Below are 27,395 nucleotides of genomic sequence, written 5' to 3' on the forward strand. Positions count from 1 at the left end.
CAATAAACCAGATATTCGTAAAATTCCTGCACGGAAGAAACAAAATTATTCATCTCGCAAGTTCGACGCGGGGTGGTTTTTTTTTTTTTTTTTTTCCCCCCCATAATAAAACAGCTCGTTAACTCCTTCTCTGCAATGTGGCATAAATCATCTTATCGTGGGCTGAATATTTTCGTGGGTGATACTCGTGTAATAAATTTTGAACAAGTTTTTAATTATTCGCGATAGTTAAAATTATACTGCGTACATTACGTGATTTTTTCATTTGAAAATTACACGTTCGCGAGAGTTACGCATGCTGCCGGTGCTGATACACGTGGCTTGGCTTGTGTGTAGCCTTAAATTTAAGCCACAACTTGACATACATTAATAACGTACATGTGTAGTCGTTCGCACGCGCCGTCGACTAATCTCACCAAGGTCACTATACACTAATTTGCAATATTCTGCCCCGGGGCATAGAGTTGAATGAAACTCTGAGCATATAAGTCGATCGTAAAAAACGAGAGAAGGAAAAAGAAAGTAAAAGGAAAGAGGGTGAAACAAAAAGTCTACCGTATGATTGTACGTTGCACGTGTATATTATGGGTACATGATGTAGTAGAAACTTGTGTCTTCGTATTGTAACAGTACAGTAGGTAATATAGTTGTATACATAGATCCGCGTCCTACACAATGTGCCGCGTTAATAAAAAGAAGAAACAAAAATTACGACTTGTGAGTAAGAAGGAATTTTTGTAGTACAACTAATTCAAGATTTTTTATAAAACAAACTGGAATTACTGTCTTAACTCATTCTCTTTTTTTTGTACAATAGAGTGTACAATTCTGGTTTTCGTTTTTTACGATTTTTTCGAAATATACTGCATATTTAAAATAATTGACAAGTATGTTGAACAGAGGTCGAATTTTCTGACAAATCGATTGCAGCTATCTGTTTTGTAGAATTAATCTCGCGTCGCGAGAGAAACGCAAATTTTGAAGAAAAAAAACTCAATTCCTAAAATATGTCCAAAATCGTCCAAAAAGTGTTTCTTTACTCAAATAAAGGCATTTTGAGTCAATATTTTCATTTTAGAGCGAACTGGTTAAAAAAGATTTACAAAAAAAAAAAAACCAACATGTCTTTCACATATTTTATCGAGTGCTTCTTTTTTCAATAAGCATTAAAACCGAACTTATTTCTGTTTCATGTTAATAGATTCGAACGTGATTGAGATTCGTGACGAAAGTAGGAAATTTGATTAACATGTTGAACTTCGATCAGATAAAGACACGAATGAGCGCGAGAAAAATTTTTTGAATCTATCGATAGGAGTCAACCTATTTTTTTCCTCGAGTTTGAAACGTATCAAACGGGGTTTAGTTCTAGCTCTAAAAACGAGTACAATGTTTCAGATGTTTTAAACCAGTAAGTAAAAGTTTCGAATCCCTTCTCCAAACCTTTAAATATTGAAAACCAGAGTCAACAGTTTTGAATCTAGAAACCCGTGACCAAGATTTTGTTTTTTTAGATGGTCATGTCAAAAGCAAGAAAATTTTATGGTTTTAAAAAGTGAAAATGGAAAAGAGGATCAAACGTTTCAGCGATCTCAAAGAAGCGAGAAAACAAAAGGAGAAGGAGCGTAAAGTATCTCATAGATCTTGAAACAAGCACCGGCATACCGGTCTCTGGTATTTGAAAAACCCGAAGTGAAATGGTAATTTTTTTCCGTAACAGCGGTCTCCAGCTGCACAGTGAAACCTGACTATATCCGTAAAAAATCACAAAGTTTCACCCAATTTGTAAGAATTGTTCTCAGAAGTGGATATCCGAAAATACCACCGACAAGAAAGGTGAAAAGAGTCGTTGGGTTCAATCGGATTACACATGCATGTACAAACGTAAGAAATGACGAATATAAATATTTAAATTATCCACAAGTTCTCAAGCCGCATGGCTTTCGTAAGTCTTTCCTCGTGCAGTACATTTTTTCTTTGGTAAATACCATTTCTCTTGTACTCAGCAAAGGATAGGCGCAAGTTCAACTAAACATGAGCTCCAGTTGAAACAACAAATAACCCGAAAGATGAATCACGCGAAGAAACGGTTACCTTTTCTTATTATAAACCGCGCAACTAATTGTTCGGACATTTCCCAACTAGCCGGTACGGAATATCACAGACCATTGATTTACTATCCAGCACCGATTGGCCATGACTCTATACAAGGAAACATCAGTGGGGGTCAAAACTTGGACGGTTATCGTGATTGGCCAATATATCGAAATTTCAAACATTCCAACATAAAATAACGGAAGTTGAATTCTTCGAAATCGTGATTTTTCCAAGTGTCACTGATTAGTAGTCATTCTAATCAATGACACTTTCGAATATCACATTCGAAATATCAACCCTTCAAAATGTTGACCTCCACTTCGGGACACACCGGCGAGCATGGATGGTATATTTAATTGCGACACTGTGGAAAACAAAGTTAACTCAAGTGTGAAATATCTATTTATACACACCCGCAGAGAGTCGTTAGTCTCTAGTGTCTGGCCTCTATAATCTTGAGTAGATTTCGTAAACACAAGGATTAGGTTGCCTCGTTCAAACGATGACAAACTACCATCCCGCTAATGTTCCGCCTTTCTCAACATCCCACGCCTGTCGTACTCGGATATCAAACGATACTCCAACCGTGATACTCCATCCTCATTTTCCTCGTTAAGGATACCTTAACAGGACGTGGAAGTGATCCCAATTCATTTGTCCCTCAACCCGATCTGTTCCATGATCCATTGAATAACTCCTTTGACCAGAACATGCATGAACTTTGCCGTTGAACGAAAAACTATTCCTGAGGTACAGAGTTTTTATGATTTTGTGCTGCACTAATGGTGGTAGAAGAAGCTAGACTCCAGAGCAACGTTGGTACGTTAGCTCTGTTCCTCTTGGTCAAAAGTTGAGTCAGGAGAACCTCGGGATTGCCATTCCCATTTTCAACGCGAGAATGGAATGCCGACGAAACAGATTACAGATTGTGTACCAGACAGGGAGCAGCTTCTGTTGCCTGTTGTGTCTTGCTTGTGACTTTGAACGAGGAACGTAAGTCGCGATATGCCAATAGGAAACATATCACTGCACGGTATCAATTAACGAGGTTCTTGGCGCCAGGGGTATCTGTATCTGTCGGGTTATTTATGGGTGAACATTAGATTCCGCTTATAGGGTTACCCAGGCAAGTCTCCAGCTTGTGAACAGCGGAAAACGTTTATGTTTACGGTTTATGGAAAGAATGGTTAAAAGAAGCTTTAATGGCATTTACATACTGATCCGATTATACAGAATAATGTTATTTTTACGTTGAGCACATGTGAGCTGAGATTAATGTGCAAATAAAAGAAGACAACTAATATTAAACTTCTCTTTCTTAACTTGGAACTTGTTGCAATGCTCTAAACGTGTGGACCGATATCAAAGTTAAGGTCGTACAATGATTCTAGAAAGATTGATGATTAAATTTACCGCAATATCACGTAAATCAATCGGAATACAAATTTCTACTTCTATCTTTTATCCACCGGTATTACACTGTGTAGAAAATGATGCGATTGAAGAGAAAATAGAACATGTGAAACATAAAATCGTGGCAAGGTTCGTTTGTGCAAAAACAAGGATCGACCAAATGCTTGGCTAACCCGCACAAGCATCGAGTTGTAACTTTATAAGTGATGAGAAAACGGGGAAAAATTCTACCGTTTTAAAAATATTCACGCAAAAACTAACCCTTATATTTACGGTTGCCTAGGAGAGCATATTCTAAGCGAGAAGAAGACCGTAAAATCACACATACGATACATTATTCCAGTAAATATATGGGCATATGTATACCTCGTTTAGAGTTTGTAGTTGCGAGTTCATGAGATGCGTTAACCCTGTGGCAAGGAGGAGTAGTTCCTTCTCATGCAAATATGAATATCGCCCACTTTATAGCTGCTCATATACATGTATATATACACCACCTATAGCATGCAGGAGACGTCATCTTTATTAGACACGTGGCGTACGTTGCCGGGTACATAATATGTACCTTTCGTTAGGGTATTACGTAATTCCTAGTAGCGTCAGATAAAATCTTGGTTGTAATTCTTCTAAGCTACATCACGGACGTATAGCCATACCCTATATGTATACATGTATCCGTACCTAAAAACACGTGCGAAGAAACAGACCGTGGAATAATTTGTTCGACAATTGATTTCTCAGCTATGACAATGATTGCGTATCGCAAATATATCCTGTACGATTGGTCATGCGTATATTGATGAGAAAGATTCATGAGTTCCGATTACTAGAATTCTAGTTCCAGTAAAATGGGCATCGTTACAATAAAGGTATAAATATTGTTGGAAATACAAGAAAAAATGTGGTACAAGTCGATACTTGTTACTAGCAATTAAGGTTGTCAATGCTGTACTTTCTTTTGTTGTTGTAAAATTAAAGCTGTTTATTCGTATTACTAGATTTTTTTAGACAAATTATGTAAGATCTTAACATAGATTTATTTTTGCACCAACGTCAAGTTATCGCAATCGTTAAATGATGATACAATACGAAGTATTAGAATCAAAACGAATAGTGACATATACTAGATTTTCGAGTATAGCCGCGTAACTTATATTCATTTTGTACCGAGAACTATGATGTTTATGGATTATGGTAACGAATTAAAAAAGTTGAGGATTTTTCAGCACAGATACCAGAAATTTCTCTCGATGTACAAGAAGAGGTCGACATTAGTGTTTTGACCGCTGATAATGGGCTGAATAACCCTAAACTGTTTCGTTAAATTTACAAACTAGAGGCACTACAAATAAATTGAATTAATCAACAGCTGGGCAATTGTCATCTTCGATTTTTTAAATCAATTTCAGTGAAGTTGTCGGATTCTTGTGAGTTAGCGAAAATTCAAAACGTGCGGCTATTGAAACATAGTTATTGCACGATATTGTGCAAAAACGAGAGTCAAAAGTAATTTGACAATTAGAAAAAAATGAAAAATGCTGAAAACCATCAGAACGAACAAAAGTGATTACGTCGAGGAATCGCAGACGTCATTCGTTTCTCAGAAATCGAGTGGATTGCTATTCACGCACCGGAAATAGCAGAGCTTTTAGAAGTGTTGCTGCGACCAACTTCCACTGCTGCATATGTAGTGAAAATTCGAGGAACTGATAACGCGAACAAAAAAACACTTTGGTTTCAAATCAACTGAAGTAGTTACTCATCCTAATGGTTGTTCCCAAAAATCGTTCAACCCAGCATAAATTCGTTTTATCAGTTATCGGAATGATGTAAGAAAAGGATTTCAATCGAATTGGTAATACATAAAAATGTCTTACGATCATAAAATGGTCTTAACGGGATATTTTACATGAATAATGATGCAGTGAGTAACAACGCCTTACGATATTCGTCAAATTATAAAAACCCGATGTGTATATGTATCTATTTAAAAATTATTATTTGTAATGTGCTGTTCATGTCCAGATTATTTTTCCGTCTCTCCCTCTCCTTCTCTCTTCCTCTCTCTCTCTCTCTCCCTTTCTTCCTCCACGTGTAACAAGAATTTGCAAACCCGTACACACGCGTACTGATAAATGGAATCCTTGATCATTATTCGAATGCAAAACACAGATCCGAAGCCCGTCATAGGAGAGTGTAGGCGATGATTGTAATTCACATCATATTTGCACACCAGCCAAAATTAGCGTAGAAATTATCACTGGCGCCGCATAGCCAACATAGCTAACTCTGCAAGCTCGCACATCACAAATAAATAATAAATTTCTGACAACCATATTGGACACTTCAAAATTAAATTTTCGAGACCCTTTTCAGCGGCTTCGAATAATTTTCTTCTCTAGTTCAAAAGCTGCAAAGTAATGACAAGAAATTGTGACAGAGTTTTACCCGCGTAAACGACATTGTGACGACATCATGACCCGAGTTCCTTGCGCCAGGTTAAACCGAAAGGATACGGTGAAACTCAGCAGAATGATCGTGAGTGATCGATTGCGCATGCGTAAAACAATTGAACTCTATCGGTCAGCTAGAGCGTATCGCGGCATGGAGCTAGGAATAGAATAGAGGGAGGATAAGGTAAGAGTACGGGCGTGATGGCTTTATTGTTGGACGTAAAGGGAACTCGGTTCAGCGCCATATTGGAAGTTCCACCCGTGGTGCTATCTGGTGGACAAAGTACCGAAGTTACACCAATTCTATAACATTTGTCCAACTATTTCAGTGATCTGATAGGTTAGGAACGCAATAAATAACCTCGAAAATTCGTATCAAATACATCGCCGCCAGAAACAATTTGACAGCTGAAACTCGGGGTGGCCAGCCTACACGAACAGCCAATAAAACTCGCACATGCGCAGTTGAATTTCAAGTTTCATGAAATTATCCCGGTATTCGTTGCTCGATGTACTGTAGAAATATTTTCGTCCGCAAGGCAGGGCAGCCAACCTAATCGAAACAGGGCACGAGATGTCAAACCCTCCCGCATCAAGTGGGAAATTCAAATTATGTTTTTACGATGCCTCGTAGCTGTGATCGCTTCACAATGAAGAATTGCCAAGCTTAGTCTGCCTACGTAACCTGCGTAAACAGCGTTTGGCAGCTGATGCCTGAGGTGGCCAGCCTGCGTGAAAATCCGGCAAAATTCGCGCATGCGCAGTCGGGCGCTCAATCTACCAAGTTTCATAATTTCCTCTCGTTATCTGGCGCAAAGGCATTATCAGCATCAGCGTTGGAGTTGAGTTCACCGCCTAGATCAACCCTGGCATAGTGACAGTAAATTTGTCTCTTCTTATAACGCCATGATTTACGGATGCCGAGGCGGAGCCCAGTGACTCTTGAGCCTTTCTAGATATTAATTGCTCCCATTGATTACAGCATGAGGATGAAAATATAAGCACCTACACCATCAAGGACACCCAACGCATTACGCACTATGGCGAACGGAAAACGGCCTTCGCTACGGCGCCCGTAAAACGACCCGTGTATACAATATTAATATATACATATACTATATCCACGTATTTGTATTCAAAGTGAATGATCTGTGCCGGTTGACCGTTAAGTTGTCGCTAAATTTCTTTAATAAAGTTTCAATTGCCACTGTATCATGCAAGGAAAGATTTATGACCGATCATTTTTCTCTTAATTTATTATTGTCAAATAAATTTGGAATATTATTTGCGGATCTAAATTCTAAAATTATTCGACAATTTTACTATCAACAAATGTCATACGGGGAAAAATGATTGTGAATCACCATTTAATTTTTCACCGAAAGCGAGTACATTGAAATTATAGCATTATAGTTTTCACAATTTTTTTCTTTAGATCGACTATTTAAATAGTATTTTTCAAATATAGCTAGTCTGTATGTTATTCAAATAATCGAAACTACTCGTTCAAAATTGGAAATACGGTCAAAAATTCTTTTCCGTATAGTCAATGGAATAATATTGTCAAAAATTCTTATTTTTATTCGGAGATCTGGTTTTTTACTATTTCAGTAATCGATCTGCTTTCTTATTATACTAAAAGTGCCATAAAGTTACGATAAAACTGCAACTGATTCAACGAAGCCACTAAAACTGACAAAATTGACCAGAAATAATATTTTACCCTAGCAAAAATGGTAATTTTTTTTCTTCACTGTTCTTACCATCAACCTTCTAGTTGTTATAAGTAAAAAGTTTACTTCCTGTATAAAACGATGTTTGTTATTTCACGTCTGATTCAAGTGCTATAATTTTTGTTTCGGTGGCAGGATCTCTTGCACAATGAATTCTTATGGGCCTCATTTCGATTTGAATACCTTGTAATGTATAGACGACAAGGATTTCCAATCATATTATTCCAGTCTGCACTTGCTAAATCGAGCTATTCACATGCAGCATGGAGGAGAAAGAATAAATTATAACACTTATTTTGCATTTCAATGATGCTACTGCATCTTTATCCACGCACATTGTTAAGCGATTGAAATATTTACCTCAGTCAATTAAAACATATCTTTTCACTCATTTTGAACTTAACAACAGGTTCAATATCAAATAAAATATCACGATATTAAAAAACAATAACATAAATCAATTTCAACGTCAAGTAATAATCGAAGCAGAATTACCATATTTATCTAAATTGTATGTATCAGCATAAAAATATTGTGCGTCGAGAAGAACTTCTGCATCACGAGTACGTGACTAAGTACTGAAGAATTTAACTCCCGGATCGAAATAATACACTATTCAAGTCACGCGTAGAAATTGTAAAGAGAAAAAAAAAAACGAAAAAAAGAACAAGAAATAGAAACAGAAATAGAAATAAAAATATTGAGAACAACTTCACAGTAACAATGAAATTAATCAGCGTTCTGAAACAATAACTCGACCACTAGTTCCAGTAAAATTGGAATACATCGTCTCCCAGACCCGAATCAAAATACATCGAAACCAAAGTCTGAATTCATGACATAATCAGTCATCCGTACAATTTGTTACCGCCAAATGGCCGTTTCGTATTGCAAGACCTAAAACACCGCGTCCGACGTTGAACATTTTTCTACTAGCTCACCGTCTGACTAATTGCTCGCAGTTACTACTAATATTGTGTTCAGGTTGGCGCGCCTCAACCTTCGGCCTGAAATGGCCGAACACCATCGATATATTTCCACTTTCTCACCGACCAAGTAAGTAATCGTGGCTGACTCATCGCTCGCCGTTTCTACCGCACGCCTTGTTCCTTATTCCCGCTCTCGTCAGTCTTTCGTACAAAAACTACTACCCTCAATTTTTGCGCGCTAACTTTATGGCCGGCCTATAATCCACGGTGAAGCTCGAGCAATTATTACTCGGCAGATACTTAACGGCTTCTCAGTTCTAACTATGTTATTGTAAGAAAGCACCATTATAGACGTACGTCAAGGTATAATATACGGGGCATTCCGTAGTGAATTGAACAATTTCGAACGTCGCTATTTTTTATTTTCTTGAAACTCTTTTGGCTGATGATGAATTTTTTTTTGAATTTCTTTCTTCTTTGAGCATAAGTTTTTTGAGGTACGTGCGTTATCAAAAATTTTCACAATCAAAATCCCAATGACAGAAGCGTTTTTGTTCATTTTATTTTTTTTTATTGTTAATCTTTTTTGTAAATCACTTTTGAAATTTTGATCAACAAAGTTCTGTATTTTGTATTTTGAAATCTGAAGTATTTTCCACTCTGTACGAAGTGTTTTCAAATGATTTGGAATGTTGAGTTAAATTTTTCAAATTTTCCAGAACTTTTAAGAGGTAATGAACTAAACTACATTCTAATCGATAAAAAAATTATCGTAATGATTGGAATATAGATAAACAAATAACTAGATTCATCACATGATCTGTTAAAAATTGATTGAAATAGAGAATGCAGTTTTTATGAATATATTCCAAATCATGATGAGTTTTTTTTTTATTGCTTCAAAATGTGATGATGAATATTTTAAAAATAATTTTCATCTTCTCTATCATTTTGACACGTTTTTAGACGTATGAAGAATGTATAACAATTTTTTTCCAACTTTTCAACGTATTGCATTGATTTACATGGAACCGAAGTTGTTCGAAATGATAAAAAAGACAACATATAAAAATCATTACACCCTGTGACCAACACTAAAATTATTTCAGGACGAAATAACTTTTTTGAGATTTGCCTTGTAGTAATAGTTCATTGAAACACGTTGAAAAAAAAATTTAAGTTCAGTCTGTAGGTATAAAAAATGTATTTTCCACTTGCAACAAATATTTAACCACAATATCGTAAAAAAAAGTATAATTTCAGTCCAGTTCACAATGAAATCGAATATGCTAACTATACAATATTTTAGGTTCGGAAATTCTTTTCAGGTATCTGTGCTCTTCAGATTATTGTCACGTGTAATAGAATGTCCGTTGAATGCTTATCGAAAACAAAGTTATACGTGGCTGCGATTTAACACAGAAATATATTTATGCGCCTTTTAACTGACCATTATATACGGATACCGGTAGTAAAGTGTAAAGGTTTCAGGTTCTTTAGTACTTACGGAAATATAAAACTTCGACCTTTTGGTATTGGCTCGTGGTCACGTGACACATTCAAGCCATTCAAATTTTAACTACACGCACATTTGATGACGCGTCATTTTTTCCCAATGTGGATTCGGTATTAACAATAAGTTATCATTTAATACATTTCGTATAGCATTGAGACATATTCTTCAGTGTTTGTAAATATCTCGCATTTGATTTAGAAAATTCTATCATTATATTATGTATCATTAGAGGTAGGCAACTTACAGTTTTCATAGCTTTATAAAACTTGATTTGGAAAACCATAGAAAGTAACGTTCCAAAGTTAAGACGTCAAAGTCTATGAGGCTTCGTACAAAATTTATCTAACACGATTCACTGCAACGCAACGTTATACGTCAAATGACGTTTTGAAGAAGGCTTTCTTGTCCCCGAAAATGAAAATGATCGAAATTTTTGCACAGTGTAAAATGGAGAATGAATGAAATTACTTATCGTACGTGTAAACTTACAGAAAAATTCGGATCATCCTGAAAATTGATGTAAAAAAATTCGATCATTCTTGTAATTCGAAACGCGCATTTTAGAAAGAATTTTTGCCTCTCCTTCGCAGTATGGCATTAAAACCATTGTAAAATAAGTCCGCCGTTTGAGTTACTCCAGAATTATCCACACTGGTTGTAAATTTAAATTAACACATCAATTTATTCAGACGCGACCCGTCTGACTCCCACCCCTGTCCTCGTTGTCACAGACAACTTTTTCTTCATCCTTCGCTCCTCAAATTACCGGCTGACTGAAATTCCCGTGGATGCTTTTCGAAACTTTAATCGCACATGTTTCGCAAACTTTTTTCGGTGCAATCATTTATGCACCGTTCGGAAAAACAGGTTGTAACCGGTTGAAACGCAGTTCCGTGTCTAATAGGATCAGATATTGAGTTATATAGATTGACATTAAAATGGAGAATTAAAACAACGCAATTTGTATTGAAATTTTTGCAAGTTATCAGGTTATAGTGTAACACAAAACCGTATTATATATGGGGCAAATGTGAAAAATATTCTTTTTTGTTTTGTTGTAAAGTTAAAAGTATGTAAATATAAATTGTAGACGATATGCAGACAACATCTGTTGAAAATTTATCAGGAAAAATACTCGGCAGCTTGAATTATGAATGTGCAAATTTACGTGCCATGCTTTATACTTGTACAATTTGCATATATGTAGTCCTATGGACGTACAGACATAAATGCACGTGCTTCGGATTACATGTCATACATACATGCATACGTATCTAGATATAGAAATACATGTGATGCAGGACGTGAACGTCTGGCGACGCTTCGCAAATTTAGCGGGTCCAATTAAACGTTCAATGATCCCTTAATGAGTATAAAATTAACTTTTCGCGTCTCGCCAAAACTTCCCGCATGCAAGGTAAAACTCGAGTCAATTTTTTAACACATTGAAACAATTTTGTCATGCTTTTCATTGTATAAATTTACGTATAACATTGGTCAACAGTGGTTTTGCTGCCTTTGATATTTGAGTGGTGTTAGAAAGATTTGATGTTAACGACTCTAAGAGTAAGCGTAGTTTTTCGAAATTGGCTCTAGATATTTATTTTATCGACATTTTTATATGTGACTCAAAAAAGCAATATTTAGATGAAATATCAGATTATTTTTTAATTTCTCAAGCTCATCCAAAAATATTACACATCTCGATGGAAGAAAATTTTTTATTCATTGCTATAATTTTTTTCGTAAATTTTGGTCTTTGAGAACGTAGAATTTACGAATAAAATCATAATTATTATAGAAACCCATCTTACAATACTACAATAACATAAGAACTAGAACCAATCTAACATAATCATGATTTTATTCGTAAGTTCTACGTTCTCAAACACCAAAATTCACAAAGAAAATCAGGGCAACAAAAGAATTTATTTTTTTCTTGAGGTGTTTAATAACTTAAAGAAATTCGTACACTGCAGTTCGAAAATCTGATTGCAAGGTTAAATAAACTTACAATCTTCAAAGTTCCGATTCGCACAGTTTCAAATCAGTTAAAGAAATAGGGGAGCGAATGTATTAATTTATTCGTATTTGAAAATCGTGTTAAAAAATATGGGAGTGTAATCGTTGAGTGGGTTGTATTATTTTTCACCGAAGATTACTTTCTAAGAATAATTGTGAAATCGGATTCTGGACCCAACGTATGAAAACGTTCGTTATAAACGCCTTGCGAAGAGACGGACGGGGGTCGGGAAGTTCACGTGCAACGCGTTATGACCAAGGTATACTCTTGATTTGTGAAGAGAGTGCACATCGTGCCGATAAAACCCGTAATCGAAGAGGTGAAATCAATCGGGATGCAAGAAACCGAGAAGAGAAAGCAAAAATCAAGAATCACGATCGAAATCCTTGAGGTTATGCAGTAATCCTACCCTTACCGACCGAGCGAATTCACCCTTTTTTACCTAAATCGAATAAACAAACGGACGGAAAGCGTTTAATTTTCGACGGTGCGTCGCTCTTTTGCTGCGGAATTCAGAAAAGTTAGTCAAGAAAGTTATTTGACATGTTACGAAGAAAAAGGGTGAGTTTGCTCGGCCGGTAAGAGCAGGAGTACAACACGACCTTAATCACGGGTACAACGCGGAAGAGATAAGACAATAACGCTTGACTAAATGAAGAATCAATTTTAAACCAGCAATGCGAAAGTCTCGCGTAACATGCAACCGAAACCTGCAGCCGCAATGAATTATTATACAGACCTAGTAAAAGCCACAGCTGATGATATGCTCCAGACTTGAGTCCGGTGAATTTTCACAGCGATAAGATAAACCCGAAGACGACAGATTTAAACGAGCTTGGTAGTTTCTCTCGTGTAACGGGATCGGCCACGAGATTTTATATTTACTCAAACTCGTTCGAAAAAAAATATATACATGTACATAAATATACAGTAAATAAACACGCCTCGTACCTACATAAGACTTGTATTACTTGTATTCGTCATCATAATACTCAAACAAGTTAACCGCACAAATACAGGCCGAGGGAAATGAATGGCAGTAATTTCACTTCGTTAAACGCGTTTATCTATAAGAAAGTACGCAGCACCAGCGATGAACTAATTGTGATGCATTTATAGAAACGTTGTGGTTTAAGAACGCAGATCACTCCGTGTTCTTTGATTTTCTCCTTCTCTTTTTCATCGAAATTATAATGTTAATACTCAAACTCCATTTCGTTAGTTGCTTATATTATGTACTGTACTAGGTTTAAAGAAAATAGTGTATAATATTATTTTCATAAAAAATTGTACATTGTACGATGAAAATTTACAAACTTTAACTTTTTTCCTTCGAATTTTGTTTCAGATATGTATTAATTCAAAATTTGACAGCAACTAAATCAATTCGTCTAATAATAATGCAATTTTTGTGTTTGTAAACTTGAATATGTTATTGAAGTATTTGATTGCACTATTTTCGTCTTCTTCTTCTTCTTCTTCTTCTTCTTCTTCTTCTTCTTCTTATTCATCGCCACCCTCTTCTCGGAGAGATATAGACTCAGCTGCTGTTTTTAGTGTGTTTTTCTTTCTCTCAAGTCAGTCTCTCGTTTACGATGGTCATGAAATTTATCTCTATCGTAATTTTTTTAGTCACTTTTGCGTACTCACTGTTCTCTCTCAGCTGTACCAGCATATCGATATTACGACAGATGTAGTCATTGGATTCTTCTAGAGAGCTGACCTCACCGAGTGATAATATCCTTTATGCAAAACAAAAAAAAAAATTATTCCCAATAATACCATATTCCGACATTTTTGAATCGCGTCAAAATAGTAGCATTGAAATTAAACGGTCTTTCGATTCAATTTCACTTTTGTAAGTGTTTTGGAAACGAAAACAACTTATTATGCTTGTTTCCATACAGCCATAGTGCATAGTGCAATATTAAAAAGAGAAAAATAAATCGGAATCCAAGTATCTTCGTTAAAAACTATAAGCTGTGATCATTGAATTAAAATGAAGGCATGGAGAAATAGAAGGCACCGAATCATTTTGTTCGTATCTATTTGGCATTTATTTTGATCGTTTTTCAAGTTTTTTCTATTGTGGACATCTTCGTCCGATGATGTAAAACTATGGTCGTGATGAAATAAAAAAGTCAGGCGAAATATAAAAATTTCGGATATTTCTGGGAGATTTTCGAACACATGACGTGAATCCGGTTGTAAATAGTTCCTAGAGTTTTAGTTTTTTGTTGTATTATTAAATTCTGTTGTTCTCACCGATCGAAGTAATTTGCAAAATAACTTAATCGCTCATCCGTCCAATCAGTATGTGCAATAATCTGTAAAAACTGGACATCGGTCATGTTAACAAAAGAATTATCAGACCGTTTAAATCAGAAACGAAATATCTGTATGTATATACTTCAAAGAAAGCTGAAAGTTTAATCTAGAAACGCTTGATTACCTGTGATTGGAAGCAGCCTGATCCTAGTTACTTATCTCTTTTAATGCCTCGTAGAAATATCTACAGGTTACTTTTATCGAAAACTCAGCTCGGCTGGGCGACTGTTTTAGGTAAATTAATTATACTAATTGAATGGCTGGACGTAAAATAAAGTTCTTCGACAAGGAGGGAGCCTCCTTTGTTATCTACAAGGTGATTCATGCGCGATCAAAGACCCCGAAAACTAAGGGGTCACGATACTCAGGCTGCAGCCGGGGAACAGGCCTCTTCTCGAGACCCGGGAGACGTTGGACCACGTTTGCATACGATCGTGGCCGTGAACCGTCAAATTTTTATGGTCCTCTAAATTTTCGTGGGACCGGGACTCGCGCCTGCTGAGAGTGCATCGCGCAGCGACGGAAACGAACCAACTTTGAACGCGAACAAGTGTAGAATAAACTAGCGTGAGTGTAAAAATGTAGAAAGATTGAAAGATAAAAGGGCCAGAGTGAATAATTCTCAAAAACCCATAAATATGTGTTTCGTTATTAATTTCAAGATGTAGAAAGTCCGTGTAGAGAAAAGTTGAAATGTAGAAAGGTCAAAGTGTGGAAAACCGAAATGTAGAATCGTCGCAATTCGATTTTTCACATTGTTAAATTCTGAGATTAGAAATCTGACGGTTTCATATGTTGGTTTTCTATACTTCGAATTTATAGATTTTGAAATTATAAAAAAGTCATTTTCACGTCTTTCGAAATTCATTACCGTGACTTTTTTGTTTTCCGATCTTGCTCCATTTTTACTCCCACCTATAAGATGGAGTTACGGTAAAGCGGGGAGTACAAGATAAACGAGAAATAATTAACTTGGTCACGTTCGTTTTGAGGATTTTTTGGGATCGTGTATTATATCTAATGCCAAAATCCCACAATCTTTTCAAATTCAACGGACAACGTAATTACTAATCCTTATTGAAATCGAAAAATGATACAATGAACATATGACATGTGGTGACACGATATCTCAAGTATTGAAAAAAAAAAAAAACCAGTAACCAAAGTAAAAATATAAAAGCTTGCATTATTCGCCCTACTTGATTGTTTATTGTTCTCGAAAAATAAATTCAGAATAAAATTGACTGCAGTTACTGAGAACGGATAATTCTTAGAAATCCTTATATTTCAACTTTCTTTTTATCGAAACTTAAAAAAAAAAAAAATTAATACAACTTTTTAGACGATCTACTGAAAAAATTATATTCCACGATTTTGATACACCTGAAAAATGAAAATTTCACTGTGAATAAATGAAAATTTAGCAATTGTAATATCTTCATTTGTTGAAACGTGTCACCTTCTCTAATTGTACCATAAAAATTGTGTGAATTGTTGAGAAAAAATCCCAGACAAAAATGTTTCAAAAATGAAACTTACGTGCAGAGAAATGATTATAAAAAGTGAAATGTGATATTACACGAGTACGAACGTGTACCATGTATACACGTATGTGAAATTGCATAAATTAACGTCAATCAAAAGAGTTGATTAGGACATAAAAAGAGTAACAACCTTAAGCTTGATTAAGCTAAGATATACAAGTAGTTGAAAGATTTTATTAAGTAAATTCAAACTAATGATGTTGTCATACTCGTTGCGACCGGCGAGGCATAGAAGCACGGATGACGATGAACGCTGCATAAACGGCAATTACATTAACACACGTAAACGTAAATAGGTATTGATTACTGCACTACAAAAGTTCACGTCAGTTTTGAATAGGTCCGCGACGTTTCACTTAAACGCCAACTAGCCATCGCGCGCTTAACCTCTCTCGATACTAATTTCGGCATTGTACACATGAGCATATCCATCACATGGAGTTTTACAGAATACTTAAATCAAGTATCCGAAAACCGCGCTAAGAATGTTTGACGAATTACTTCGTTTCTCACAAATTCGGTAGAAATAAATTCCGCAAGTGAAATCGCGTAAATTATCATTTTGCAAAAGTTATACATGATCGACAATCATTTTAGCCAAATTTTTTACAACATTACAGGCGTGACGATCGTCGGAAGTGTTATGATTGTAACAAGTGGCAGTGAGAGAAGAAGTGTAAAAAAATCTGGAGAACGAAGATAAGGCAATTTTCGATCAATTAGTCACGCGATGAGATTCTTGGTTAATCGATACGTCGAAAAAAAATTGATCAATCAATCAAATTTCGATCGATTAAAACAACTGATACACATCATTTGTAGCAATATTTAAATGTTACACAAAATTGTGTCACTTGAAATAAAACTGCATTCATTTGAATTGACAAAACATTACTTTGGCCATGCTTAGTAGATTCAGCAAATTTTTTTTGGTCGCAGTACAGAGCAGTGCATTAACTTGACCTATGAAACTCAAAATAAACTTTTGTGAAGTTCGTTATAGGTACAGCTGTACACCAAAAATGAATTGATAAAACCAGAATTGATCGGATGTTTCTGAATCTAGAAGAATAGTTTCTCATTTCAATTTCATTTCTCTGAAACTGTCTTGCTTCAAATATCATATGTATCGAACCAAAAACTAAACCGAAAAAAAGATATCACAAAACGTCGCAAAACATATCAAAAACGTGGATGGAATTTCTGAGCATAATTCCTTTTTTACAAAACACTTTCTGTATTCCCGCTTTTACCAATATGATCAAGAAAACAACCCTGACAGTTGTAATGAAGACGGTCGTGCCGAGTTTCCCGTGCTGCTTCAGGGACAATAGAATATTAATGTACAGCACGAGACACGAACTGCACATATGTGCATCGTGTAATATTTATACGACGTATGTTTGCGCGTAATAACGTACATAAAATACGTAGATACCGACTGCTTTGTGAAGCTCCGGAATTTGGCAGCGATAATCGGTTTTCATTCAAATGTGTGGGATATTTGTGTTATATGTTAACACACGTGAAGCTCGTGTGTAACCAATGTATAGTATAACACATATGCGTCGGGCCCATAATACAAATTCCAACGAAGAAGCCCACCCTGCAGCTGCATCTCTGCCATTGTTGCCGGTATAACCGCAGGTACATACTCGGCATGTCCGCCGTGTGCATCGTAAAAAAATTGTACAAGGTACACACGTATGCCTTCTTCAGCTTACCAACAATGAGATAAATAGCGAAAGAAGGCGACGGAACTCTACGTCTTGGTCCATGCCTGACATAAGACGAATAAATCTCATGCTCTTGCACACGTGTAAGTACATTTGGCCGCAGTGATTCTGAGACGGATAATTTTCTCGACGAATCGGTTACGTTGGCAATGCAGATTCCGCCCGCAGCGCCACCGCCGACCAGCCGCGAAACAGACTCGATCTCTGCAAGCGTATCGCAATCCGTTACCATCGATTGAGACTGTTTCATGGCCGGCCGGCGGTGGCGCTGCGGGCGGAATCTGCATTGCCAACGTAACCGACTCGTCGAGAAAATTATCCATCTCAGAATCACTGCGACCAAGTGTACAAGTGGTTTATAAGCATAATGCGCGTATATCTACATTTACCGCGGTGATGTATTTATACAGAAAGAAAACAAGACGAATAGTGTTCTGTGCCAATGGCGAAAATCGACCGTTTTTAAAACTTGCGTGCTCAAGTACGGGTTCCAAATTTAAAAATACTTTGGCAAATTGGTATAACTGATAGATCGGACGTCAAATTTTCGTCAAATCATTCAATGGAAATGTAGTGTAAAAACGAAAAATAATTCCTATACTGTACTATCAAGATAACGATCCCGGAAATCTAATCTCTTACAAGAATGGCCAATTCAGTTTCCAATTGAAGATTTAATGATGCAAATTTTTTGTTTTAAATTTTTAGCGCGTACATACAAGGCGCGGATTAGTCGCTGGAGCAGAAAATTTTTAAAAGGAAACTTGGAACTGTTTCGCGAATCACAACGGAAAATGTGCGTGTATTGCAGACACACCGTGCGACTGTGTGTGTGTCTGCATGTGTGCTTAAGAGTACACGATGAGTGTATACCGCGGCCAGTGTTTCAAATTAGACGAGTAAAAATATCTACATCGATATATAGGTCAGGCTGAAACACGCAAACGAAACGGAGGCTCAGCTGTTCGTGCGGACGACGTATGCATAACGCATTTTGCTTGTGCAATTGTGAGTGTAGAAAATTTTGCTATTCCTGACATTGCGAAAATCTGTCGATACTGAAATTGCATTCAAATTCACCAGTTTTTTGTCCAATTCACCGTTTGACGCTGTTCGAAGAATTTTCGTCGATTTGTAACCCAAACATTTCCGGATCAAATTTCGCGGCAAAAGTAGACTTTGCGTTGTTTTTTAAATGCGTGATGAATGTGTAGAAAAAAAGCAGGTTTTATCGTAGATATACAATTTTATTCAAGTATGGCGTACAGGAGATATTTTACTTATTTATTTCTTTCCAATTTCTAAATCGATTATTCGTGTTTCGTTAAATTATAATCGTATCGAATAGATTAAACTCGAGCCTCTTCGACGCTTAACGATAAATTAAGTTCAGTGCAAAAATTACGGCACGAGACTAAAAGTAAAAATAGAAAGCAGTTTGGGCTTGGTACATATCCGCGCGGTTTGAAGGCAAAGAAATCGAAAAAAATAAAAATCTCAAGTGTAGACCGTGCGTATAACACAGCGCCTCTGTGGAAGAAACTCTTTAGACAAGCCTCTCATTTTTGTATTTCTTCCAACGTTGTTTTTATTGCCCATAACGCGACGCTACAAGCGCCCCGACGAAAATGACAAGCCTGTCGTTTACCTGTCAACGTACCGAAACGATAAGCTTAAAGCGACGTCAGCAATTACCGAGAACTACTGTTTTATTACAAACACTTATATACTGGCGAGAAATTTTTTACATTTTCTCTTTATTCTTTTTCCGTTTTTCTTTATAGCGGACAAAACCTGCGCGCCACATTCCTCCGACGCGCATTCAGAGTTTTAACTTTTATATGAATGCGGACTTGGGGAATGTCGGGCCATTGTGCCCGGTGATCAACTCCAGATGCAATCTCAAGTTTCAGGCATTTTCGTAAAATTCCAAGCATTTTTACGAGGATCTCCGCGAAGGAATCCCATCGCGATTCGGCAATTTCCCTACAGTTTCACTAATTTTTGTGACGATTTTTATAGAAATTTGGAGAAACATGGAGATTTCATGAGTATTCCACGGAATTACGTACAACAATTTTCATGAGGTTTGTCATTGAAATCGTACAGAGCTTTAAAAATCATCGTACGATTTTCCATGAGAATTTTACGGAGTGCCGGTAATTTTAATGGGGTTTTTATGGGGGTTTCATGGTGTTTTCTGTAGAGATTTAATGAGGTTACAAGAATATTCGCGGATATTCGAAAACTTTATAATTTGGAAATAAAATACACGGGGATGTCCAAATTTTCCCATGTTTACAACAATTCAAATTCCGTTGAATTGTCGCAACGCTTTAAATGGCACGATGCAATATTGCGGCATGCGTGACCTCAGTTTCTCAGAAATATAAAATCTTACAAAGTTCAAGCATCGTGTAGAAAGTCATCCGTTAACTTCCCCGATTCACACGCGTGTTCGGTTATCAATTTTTCCAAATTTTTGACGATGCTTGAACACAGAACCCTCCGATTAATCTCAGGCCTCAAGCGTAAGAGATCCGAATGCAAAGCGTGCACAGCCGAACCTAACAATAAGCCTAACAAAGATGGACTCGTACGGCTGCTGCCAACGCCGACGGTCAATTACTGTACATGTAAACTGTGAGCAAGCTTCCTGCTTTAGAAATCAATGTGTATTCAACCAGCCATCTGGTCACTGCAGAAACCGATGCCTGTGATCGTTGAAAATGTGGCCAGTCTTGATTTCTCGACGACTTCAAAGCGAAGGACAACTGTCCAACTGAGAGAACCGGAGCTTTTCGATCACACACGAAATGTGTAGCTAAATTCGGCCGTTGCGCATGTATACGATCCACGTGGTTCTGCCATGCCATTGAAAATCGCTGGTCTAGATATCGAGAGGAATAAGGTGAAAGTTACAATTAGCAGACTGAATTACCGACTGCGCACGCGCAGAATAATTGGACTCTATTGGTCGGTGAGATGGTGACGCGGAAAAATTTTTGTCCGCAAGACAGGGGAGCCAACTTAGTCGAAACGAAGTACGAGACGCCAAATTCTCTCGAGTCAAGTAGCCGATCGAAATTGCGTTGTTTCGATGACTCGTACCAGTTATCAGTCATCGGTCGGTTGAAAACAAAAGTTTACCAAGCTTTCCCGATTCACTAAATGATCTGTATCAGATCTGCGGGATCTGAAAACATCCGTATCGCTTACATAACCTCTGTAAGCTGCGTTTGACAGCTGAAGTTTCAGTTGGCCAGCCTGCGTGAAAATCCGACAAAGTTCACGCACGCGCATTCGGACCCTCATTGTGCTAAGTTTCACCGTTTTTTCTCGGTATAAACGTGCAACTAGACTAGATTTTAGGGTCAAAAGAAAATCGAATCGAAAACCAATTTCGGAGTATGATGCAAGATTGCAGGGGTTTAAAAATCTTCTCGAGACGCCTAATTAATGGCAGCGATCTAGAACTCGACGGATGAAAAACGTTCCGCACTGCACACGTGCCGATAGAGAATTCTTGGTAAGCCTCAAGTAAACTCTTTGTACTTGATGCGGTTGTGAAGGGTGCAGCAGCAGCACATCGGTCATCTGCGAAAACGCGAATAAACGCTGAACGTCTCAATTACTCCAAGCTCGCTTACGCGAACGTGGTTAACGAGGCTCTCCTTTACTTGCGGCATGAAAATATTGCGTCTCTTTTTGCACAAACACACGTTCCGACATCACATCGTACGATTTCTGGAAGTGAATTTCACGACTCGAAATACCCATTTTTTTTTTATTGACTTTTCATTTTCGTTCTGCAGAAAAAGTAAAAATTGTCATCGAAGCGTTGCGAGAAATTTTACAAACAATTAAAGAAGCTTTTTATTCACCCGGCGATAAACATAATATTCGATTTCTTGTGCAATAGACCCTCAAATTTTTCAACTCGAGATTTTGGAAAAATAAACAAATGAAAACAATCAAACCACGGTACAGAGTAGGAGAAAACAAATCGGTTTATCGTCAGGCACGCTAAAAAAAAAATATAAAAAAATAAAATATTTATAAAAAAGTATTTTACGCTGCTTTTCAAAAGCTTTGCCCAGAATCAAACGATACCGAGTTCCGGGCTACAAAACAGCTGCCGCAGGCCACGCGGGGCACAAAAATAACTCATTCTAATCCCTCGTATTAATTACACAAAACGCTTGGTCGCCCAAGTTAAGTGCTTTAAAAAAGATAAGTTAACCGTTGATAGATTGCTGGGTGTGCGTCTTTTGAAGAAATTCTCGTTTCCGTTGGAACTTGAAAAATCGGAAACATGAACTAACTGAGAGACACTTTTCTGATCCTATACATAAAGCATTACAGGACTTGTCAAATCGTCAGGATATTCTCTTGACAAAAAATTGTTGGAAAATTTTCTCGAGAGGTAAAATACTAAATTTCGTATAATTTCGACGCTGTGTTTTTTTTTTTTCGGAGAAAATGAGAAAGAACGAATCTACCAATCGTCACTTTGTTCTGGCCTAACTGAAAAAATAACACGTTGAAAAGAAGAAAAATTGAAAGCAAAACTCTTCCACTCGCAATGTCAATGAAATTAACAGAATTCGAACCAGTGTAACATACGTCAGCAGACTCGATACCGAACTTTAGGGACATCTGTTAGGTGTACATCGACGCTGCCACACCGCGAAAGAAACATCGCACAGCCGGAATTTATGTAAGTGTATAAATAACCGAAAAGCCATTAACTAATTCGAGGTTATTTCAAATCCTCTATATGATATCGTATACAAACACCTGCCGCGGATTGAATATAATTAACCAAGATATTTTGCTATGCAAAAAATTTACTGTTTCTACTACATCGCGACAATTTATTTCCCGCAAATTCACGTGATTATTAATCCCATGTGATGCGATACGCGGTTTCCTTGCATCTCTTTCACGCTTTGTTCGCTATCAATTTTGGCAAACTCTCCGAATTCACTGAGAGGAGTGAAAACGAAAATTAAAATTGTCCCGAAACGAGAATATCGTCTCTGTTTCATATAATAAAATATAAACTTCAAAGAAGTCCAACGAAATTTTTCGGTGCTTATTTTCGATTATTTTTCATACAAAAAAAATATGTAACTACACTCTTCGACCAAATGTGACGTGATTTAGGCAAAGATTGGGTCAAAGTGAAACGCTCCGTTCAACTCATAAACGTGTAAATTACCGCGTGGAATGCAACAAAAACGAGTGAAAAACAACGGCACGTAACGGAGATAGTGGAATCCCTGTGCAGTGCGAATGTGAAGCGAGTCAAACAACCCGAGATACATAAATCAAAACGCATTCGCGTCATATTCCATGCACAAAAGCTTTCCTCCTATGAATCTACTTACATAAGTTAAGTCGGGGTTGAACACCATGACTCGGGAAAATCATAAATTATCCACGATTATAATCCACTGTCTCTTAATTTCTTCCATTGTACGATGCTAGAAGTTAAGGATGCATGGGACGTGTACAGTCGGGTTAAAATAGTCTTGAGACTAAAACGGGATAAAAGATATGCTTACAAAGTGTCACTGAAACTAATCTACAAGTTACGTCTAACAAAAAAATGTCGCTGTAATACAGGAAACAATTTAAAAACACTAAATTTCAACCGCCATAATCTCATTTATTACATCATTCTATTTATAAACTTAATGAATTTTCCAGAATTCATTTCAGTTGGATTTTGATTAAAAATTAACATGCTTATTGCTGGATCGTTATAAGTTTATTATTGATAAATTATAAGGATTTCACATGTCGTTTTTTTTTTTTTTTTTGCCTACTAATTAAGCAAAGAAAAAACAAGGCGGTCAGTACAAGGATTTGATTTATAAGTAGAATGAGCTACTTTCAATTGAATTCGGACAAATGATATGAATTTTTTAATGAAAATATAACAAGACAACGTGACTTGTGATCCCTTGAAAGTGACTTTTTCACATCAGATTGACCTTGATAAACTTCAGTTTATTGTTTCGGGCAATTGATTGATTTGTTATTTCTTGTTTCGAAATATTTTTAATCCGACTGTACGTTCCATACACACACGTTTCTTTAAATTTAAATTTGATAATTTCGATTCGCGTATGTCAACCTTCCAATACCAGGAACCTTACTAAAAGAAACTCCGTTTCAACACGAAGTCACGTTTCACGTATTATTTGCAACCTGTGATGACTTGGCAGGATCACCAAGTCTGTGAATTGGATCACTCAATTCTGACATTGATTTTCAGTGAAACTTGAATCGCAACTATATGCAAAATCTAATTCATACCTTATAAAAATTCATCTTATTATCGAGCACAGAATTAATAATTAAAAAAAAAAAAAGAAAAAACGAATGCAATATCAGCGATAACAACAACGGGTGAAGTTTGTTAGTCGTTAATATCGGGGAATACGAGTAGGAGGAAATTTTATTTCTGGGTAAATTTAGCGCCATCGTTTATACCGGAAGAGAATAATGGCTTAATATAATACTATGATTTATTATGTAAGATGATTGAACAGACCGAAACAACTTTACTGTAACGATCAGCTATTCTTAACTTCGACTTCGTGATCTGAAACAAAATAATCTATGTACGGAGGTTCAGTATCATAGACTTCTACTACCACTACCACTAACCTCGGTTCTCCTGCACGTGCCCACATAAATTCTAAAGGTCGGCGATACAGTCGCAACATCAATAAAATACCATTTCGTAAATAGATAATATCTAATACTCGCATCCCTTTGCCACGCGATCTTATCAGAATGGAAATAATGGTTTCCGTTAGACTTGAAAAGAGAAAATGATGAAAGGCTTAGCTGTAGGCACAAAAATGACTCCCCCCCCCCCCCCCCCCCCCAATATCTATAAATCGCAAATAATATCGTAGTAAAATCCGCTAAATTTAGACTTGAAAAGGATAATGAAAAATTAACAAGAGTTATCATTAAAAATTTCATTAGTCGTTATTACCGATCAATATTGATCGGTCTTGAACGCGATTTCGCCGTGAGCAAAAAGCATTATAATTTAGATTTCCTTTACCGGCATCCTCAATGGCAACTCGTGATACGAAACCCAGGTAACAGTATAAAATTTGCCCGTTCGAGAACGGCGTATTCATTACCATTCGATACGTTGTAGAATGTTTTTTTTTATTCTGTCAAGAGGCGTGAAACGTTTCTGGTGGCTGAAGTTTGAACGATACCATCGCGGGACATCTTACAATAATTTCTAATAACATTGGTTCTTCTTTTTTCCGAAAACTTTCAGAGCGGGCACATCCGCACATCGACCGGAAGTTATCTCATCGAGCCGGCGGATCGTCAGACGGCTGGACGAGGATTGACGGACAAACCTGTCCTCCATCAGATCTACCTCGCTTCTGCAACGCGCTCCAATTCTAACAGCGTAAATCTACCGGACGACAGGACAGGAGAGAACGATTGTGTCCTCATTGGTAAGTCGGATCTCTCTCTGCGGCTCATTTTATACACGTCAACCCGATCGGGTTTATAAATATTTATCAATCTCGCATACCCCGTTTTTCTCTCTATATGGTCAGCTCTTGCACACTGTTTCTTTTGACGATACAAACGTATACTCTGATGTGACATACCTACATTGTATACAGGGTGAATTCCTAACGACTGCACGGTCCGTCGTCTGCTGAAATTCAACGCGCACGCGCTCAAATCCAAGAGCGGCTGTCTTTAACCTCAAAAATTTTCGGACAGTTCTGAATTGAGCTCGACCGCCATCGATGGGTTTTTAAATTTTTTAGGTTATGTAACATCGGGGGAACTATCGTTTAAGTTTACGACGGTTGATTGCCTTGGCAAACGTTAAATTTTAGTCGATGACGGAACGTGCAGTCGTTAGGAATTCACTCTGTACAGGTATGTAACACGAAGTTTCGCGGTATGAACAAAAATTGATTTCATAAACTTGAGTCATACAATTTTTCAATTTCTGACGTTTATTTTTACCAATTCAACGAGTTAGAATCTTTTACATTGGCGGGATGGTCACTGAGTTGAGAAACTTGGAAACCACGAAAGTGCCACGGACTTTCATGAAATATGGTGTCGCTAGGCGCGTTCCAATGTTTTTTCTTTTTTCAAAATTTATATTTCTTCCTGAACTCGCTTAGTTATCAATAATCATTTGCAAAGACGATAATAAACATGGTAATAACAATGTGAATGTGATATACTTAAGACCCAAGTTTCGTATTTACTAGAAGTTGACGAGATTGATGTGGACAATATCTGCACTTTTTATCGATTTTAATACGAGATAATCGTACATTGATTATTCATCAAATTAAATATTGCATGGATAAGCTACGAACATTAAAATAAAAAAAAAAAAAAAACTCAAGTCAGAAAATACTGGAATTGAAAACGAAAGCTTAGACACATCGATGCTTTATTTCAAATTGCTTTAAAACGATAAATAGTTCTTTTCATTACACATTCTACGCTGGCTCATCTTACTGAGAAGACTATTTTTCTACAAATTCTTTTTCTTCACTAGTCAATTCAATATCGTTATTTTTAATCATAGCCAATGTCGGTGTAATTCTGTAACGTTAAATATTATCCAACAATACCAATATGACGAAAAAAAGTCTTTCAGCGGATTTAAAAAAAAAATAGTATCCTGTTGAAAGTAAACCATCGTTGAGTAAAGTTTCACGAATTTACTAGATTTCAAACCATTTTGATAAATACTCTACATGCGACTATTCCGTATGACAATATTCATCAAAAGTTCTGTTTTTCAACGGTGAACTATTCGATTTCATTGAAAAAAAAAAAAAAAACAACCAACAAGCGAGAAGTCAATCCATACAGAAAAAATTCAGGGAATTTTCAAAACCATATTGAATGGCTGATTTGATTATAAATTGTGAAATATGACCAATGCCTTAGTCGATCGAAAAACGTACACGCGCGTAACATGATTTATTATTCGAGGATCTTTTCTTTAGGAGTAATTAAAACGTTTGTTTTCTTTTCACCGTTTCGGCGCCCGCGGTGATGATCTTATCCGGCGGTCATCCATCGCCCACGCCGAATAATTATTCTCATTTCGAATATCATAGACAGACAGTCTCCAGGTGTTTGGCCGGCGGCTGAACGAATCCCTAGAGCCTAGACCGCTTGGCGTCTTGAATTATAAAATTGCAGTCATCGTTTACAGGTTTAATACGCTATATTCTTACATATATACTTATGAACAAATCAACGTGACGTAACAAGTATCGAGTAGCATTGGCCGTTTAACGCAATGCGCTGAATTAAACGGTACGTGTTTCATTATTAAAGATTCATTTTTCGAATAATTTTCACCTCGTTTAAAATTGTGCGAAAATCGTCCCAATCTATACATTGATAACTTTATATAATACGCTCTTGTTAAAAGTGTACAAAGATAGTAAGAACCAGTTGGTAAAAATTTAATAAATCCAAAGGCGGAACGATTTTGTCCCAAATTAAATTGTGCTTATAACGATTCACGCGTATAAGTTATTCGTTCTGAAAACCGAGCCTTGAACTTATGCACGGTTACG

General features: G+C 36.7%; 1 protein-coding gene across 4 annotated transcripts in view; it reads left to right on the forward strand.

The window, feature by feature from the left end:
- LOC124215349 (A disintegrin and metalloproteinase with thrombospondin motifs 9) overlaps positions 1–27,395 on the forward strand; it is a 180,961-nt gene that overhangs the window by 111,606 nt on the left and 41,960 nt on the right. For all 4 annotated transcript variants that reach the window (XM_046618652.2, XM_069134263.1, XM_046618653.2 and 1 more), the window contains one exon: positions 25,091–25,277. In XM_046618652.2, the coding sequence (XP_046474608.1) occupies positions 25,091–25,277 (187 nt within the window). The remainder of the gene's footprint in view (positions 1–25,090; positions 25,278–27,395) is intronic.

This window comes from Neodiprion pinetum, chromosome 3, assembly GCF_021155775.2.
Source record: "Neodiprion pinetum isolate iyNeoPine1 chromosome 3, iyNeoPine1.2, whole genome shotgun sequence".
NCBI lineage: Eukaryota > Metazoa > Arthropoda > Insecta > Hymenoptera > Diprionidae > Neodiprion > Neodiprion pinetum.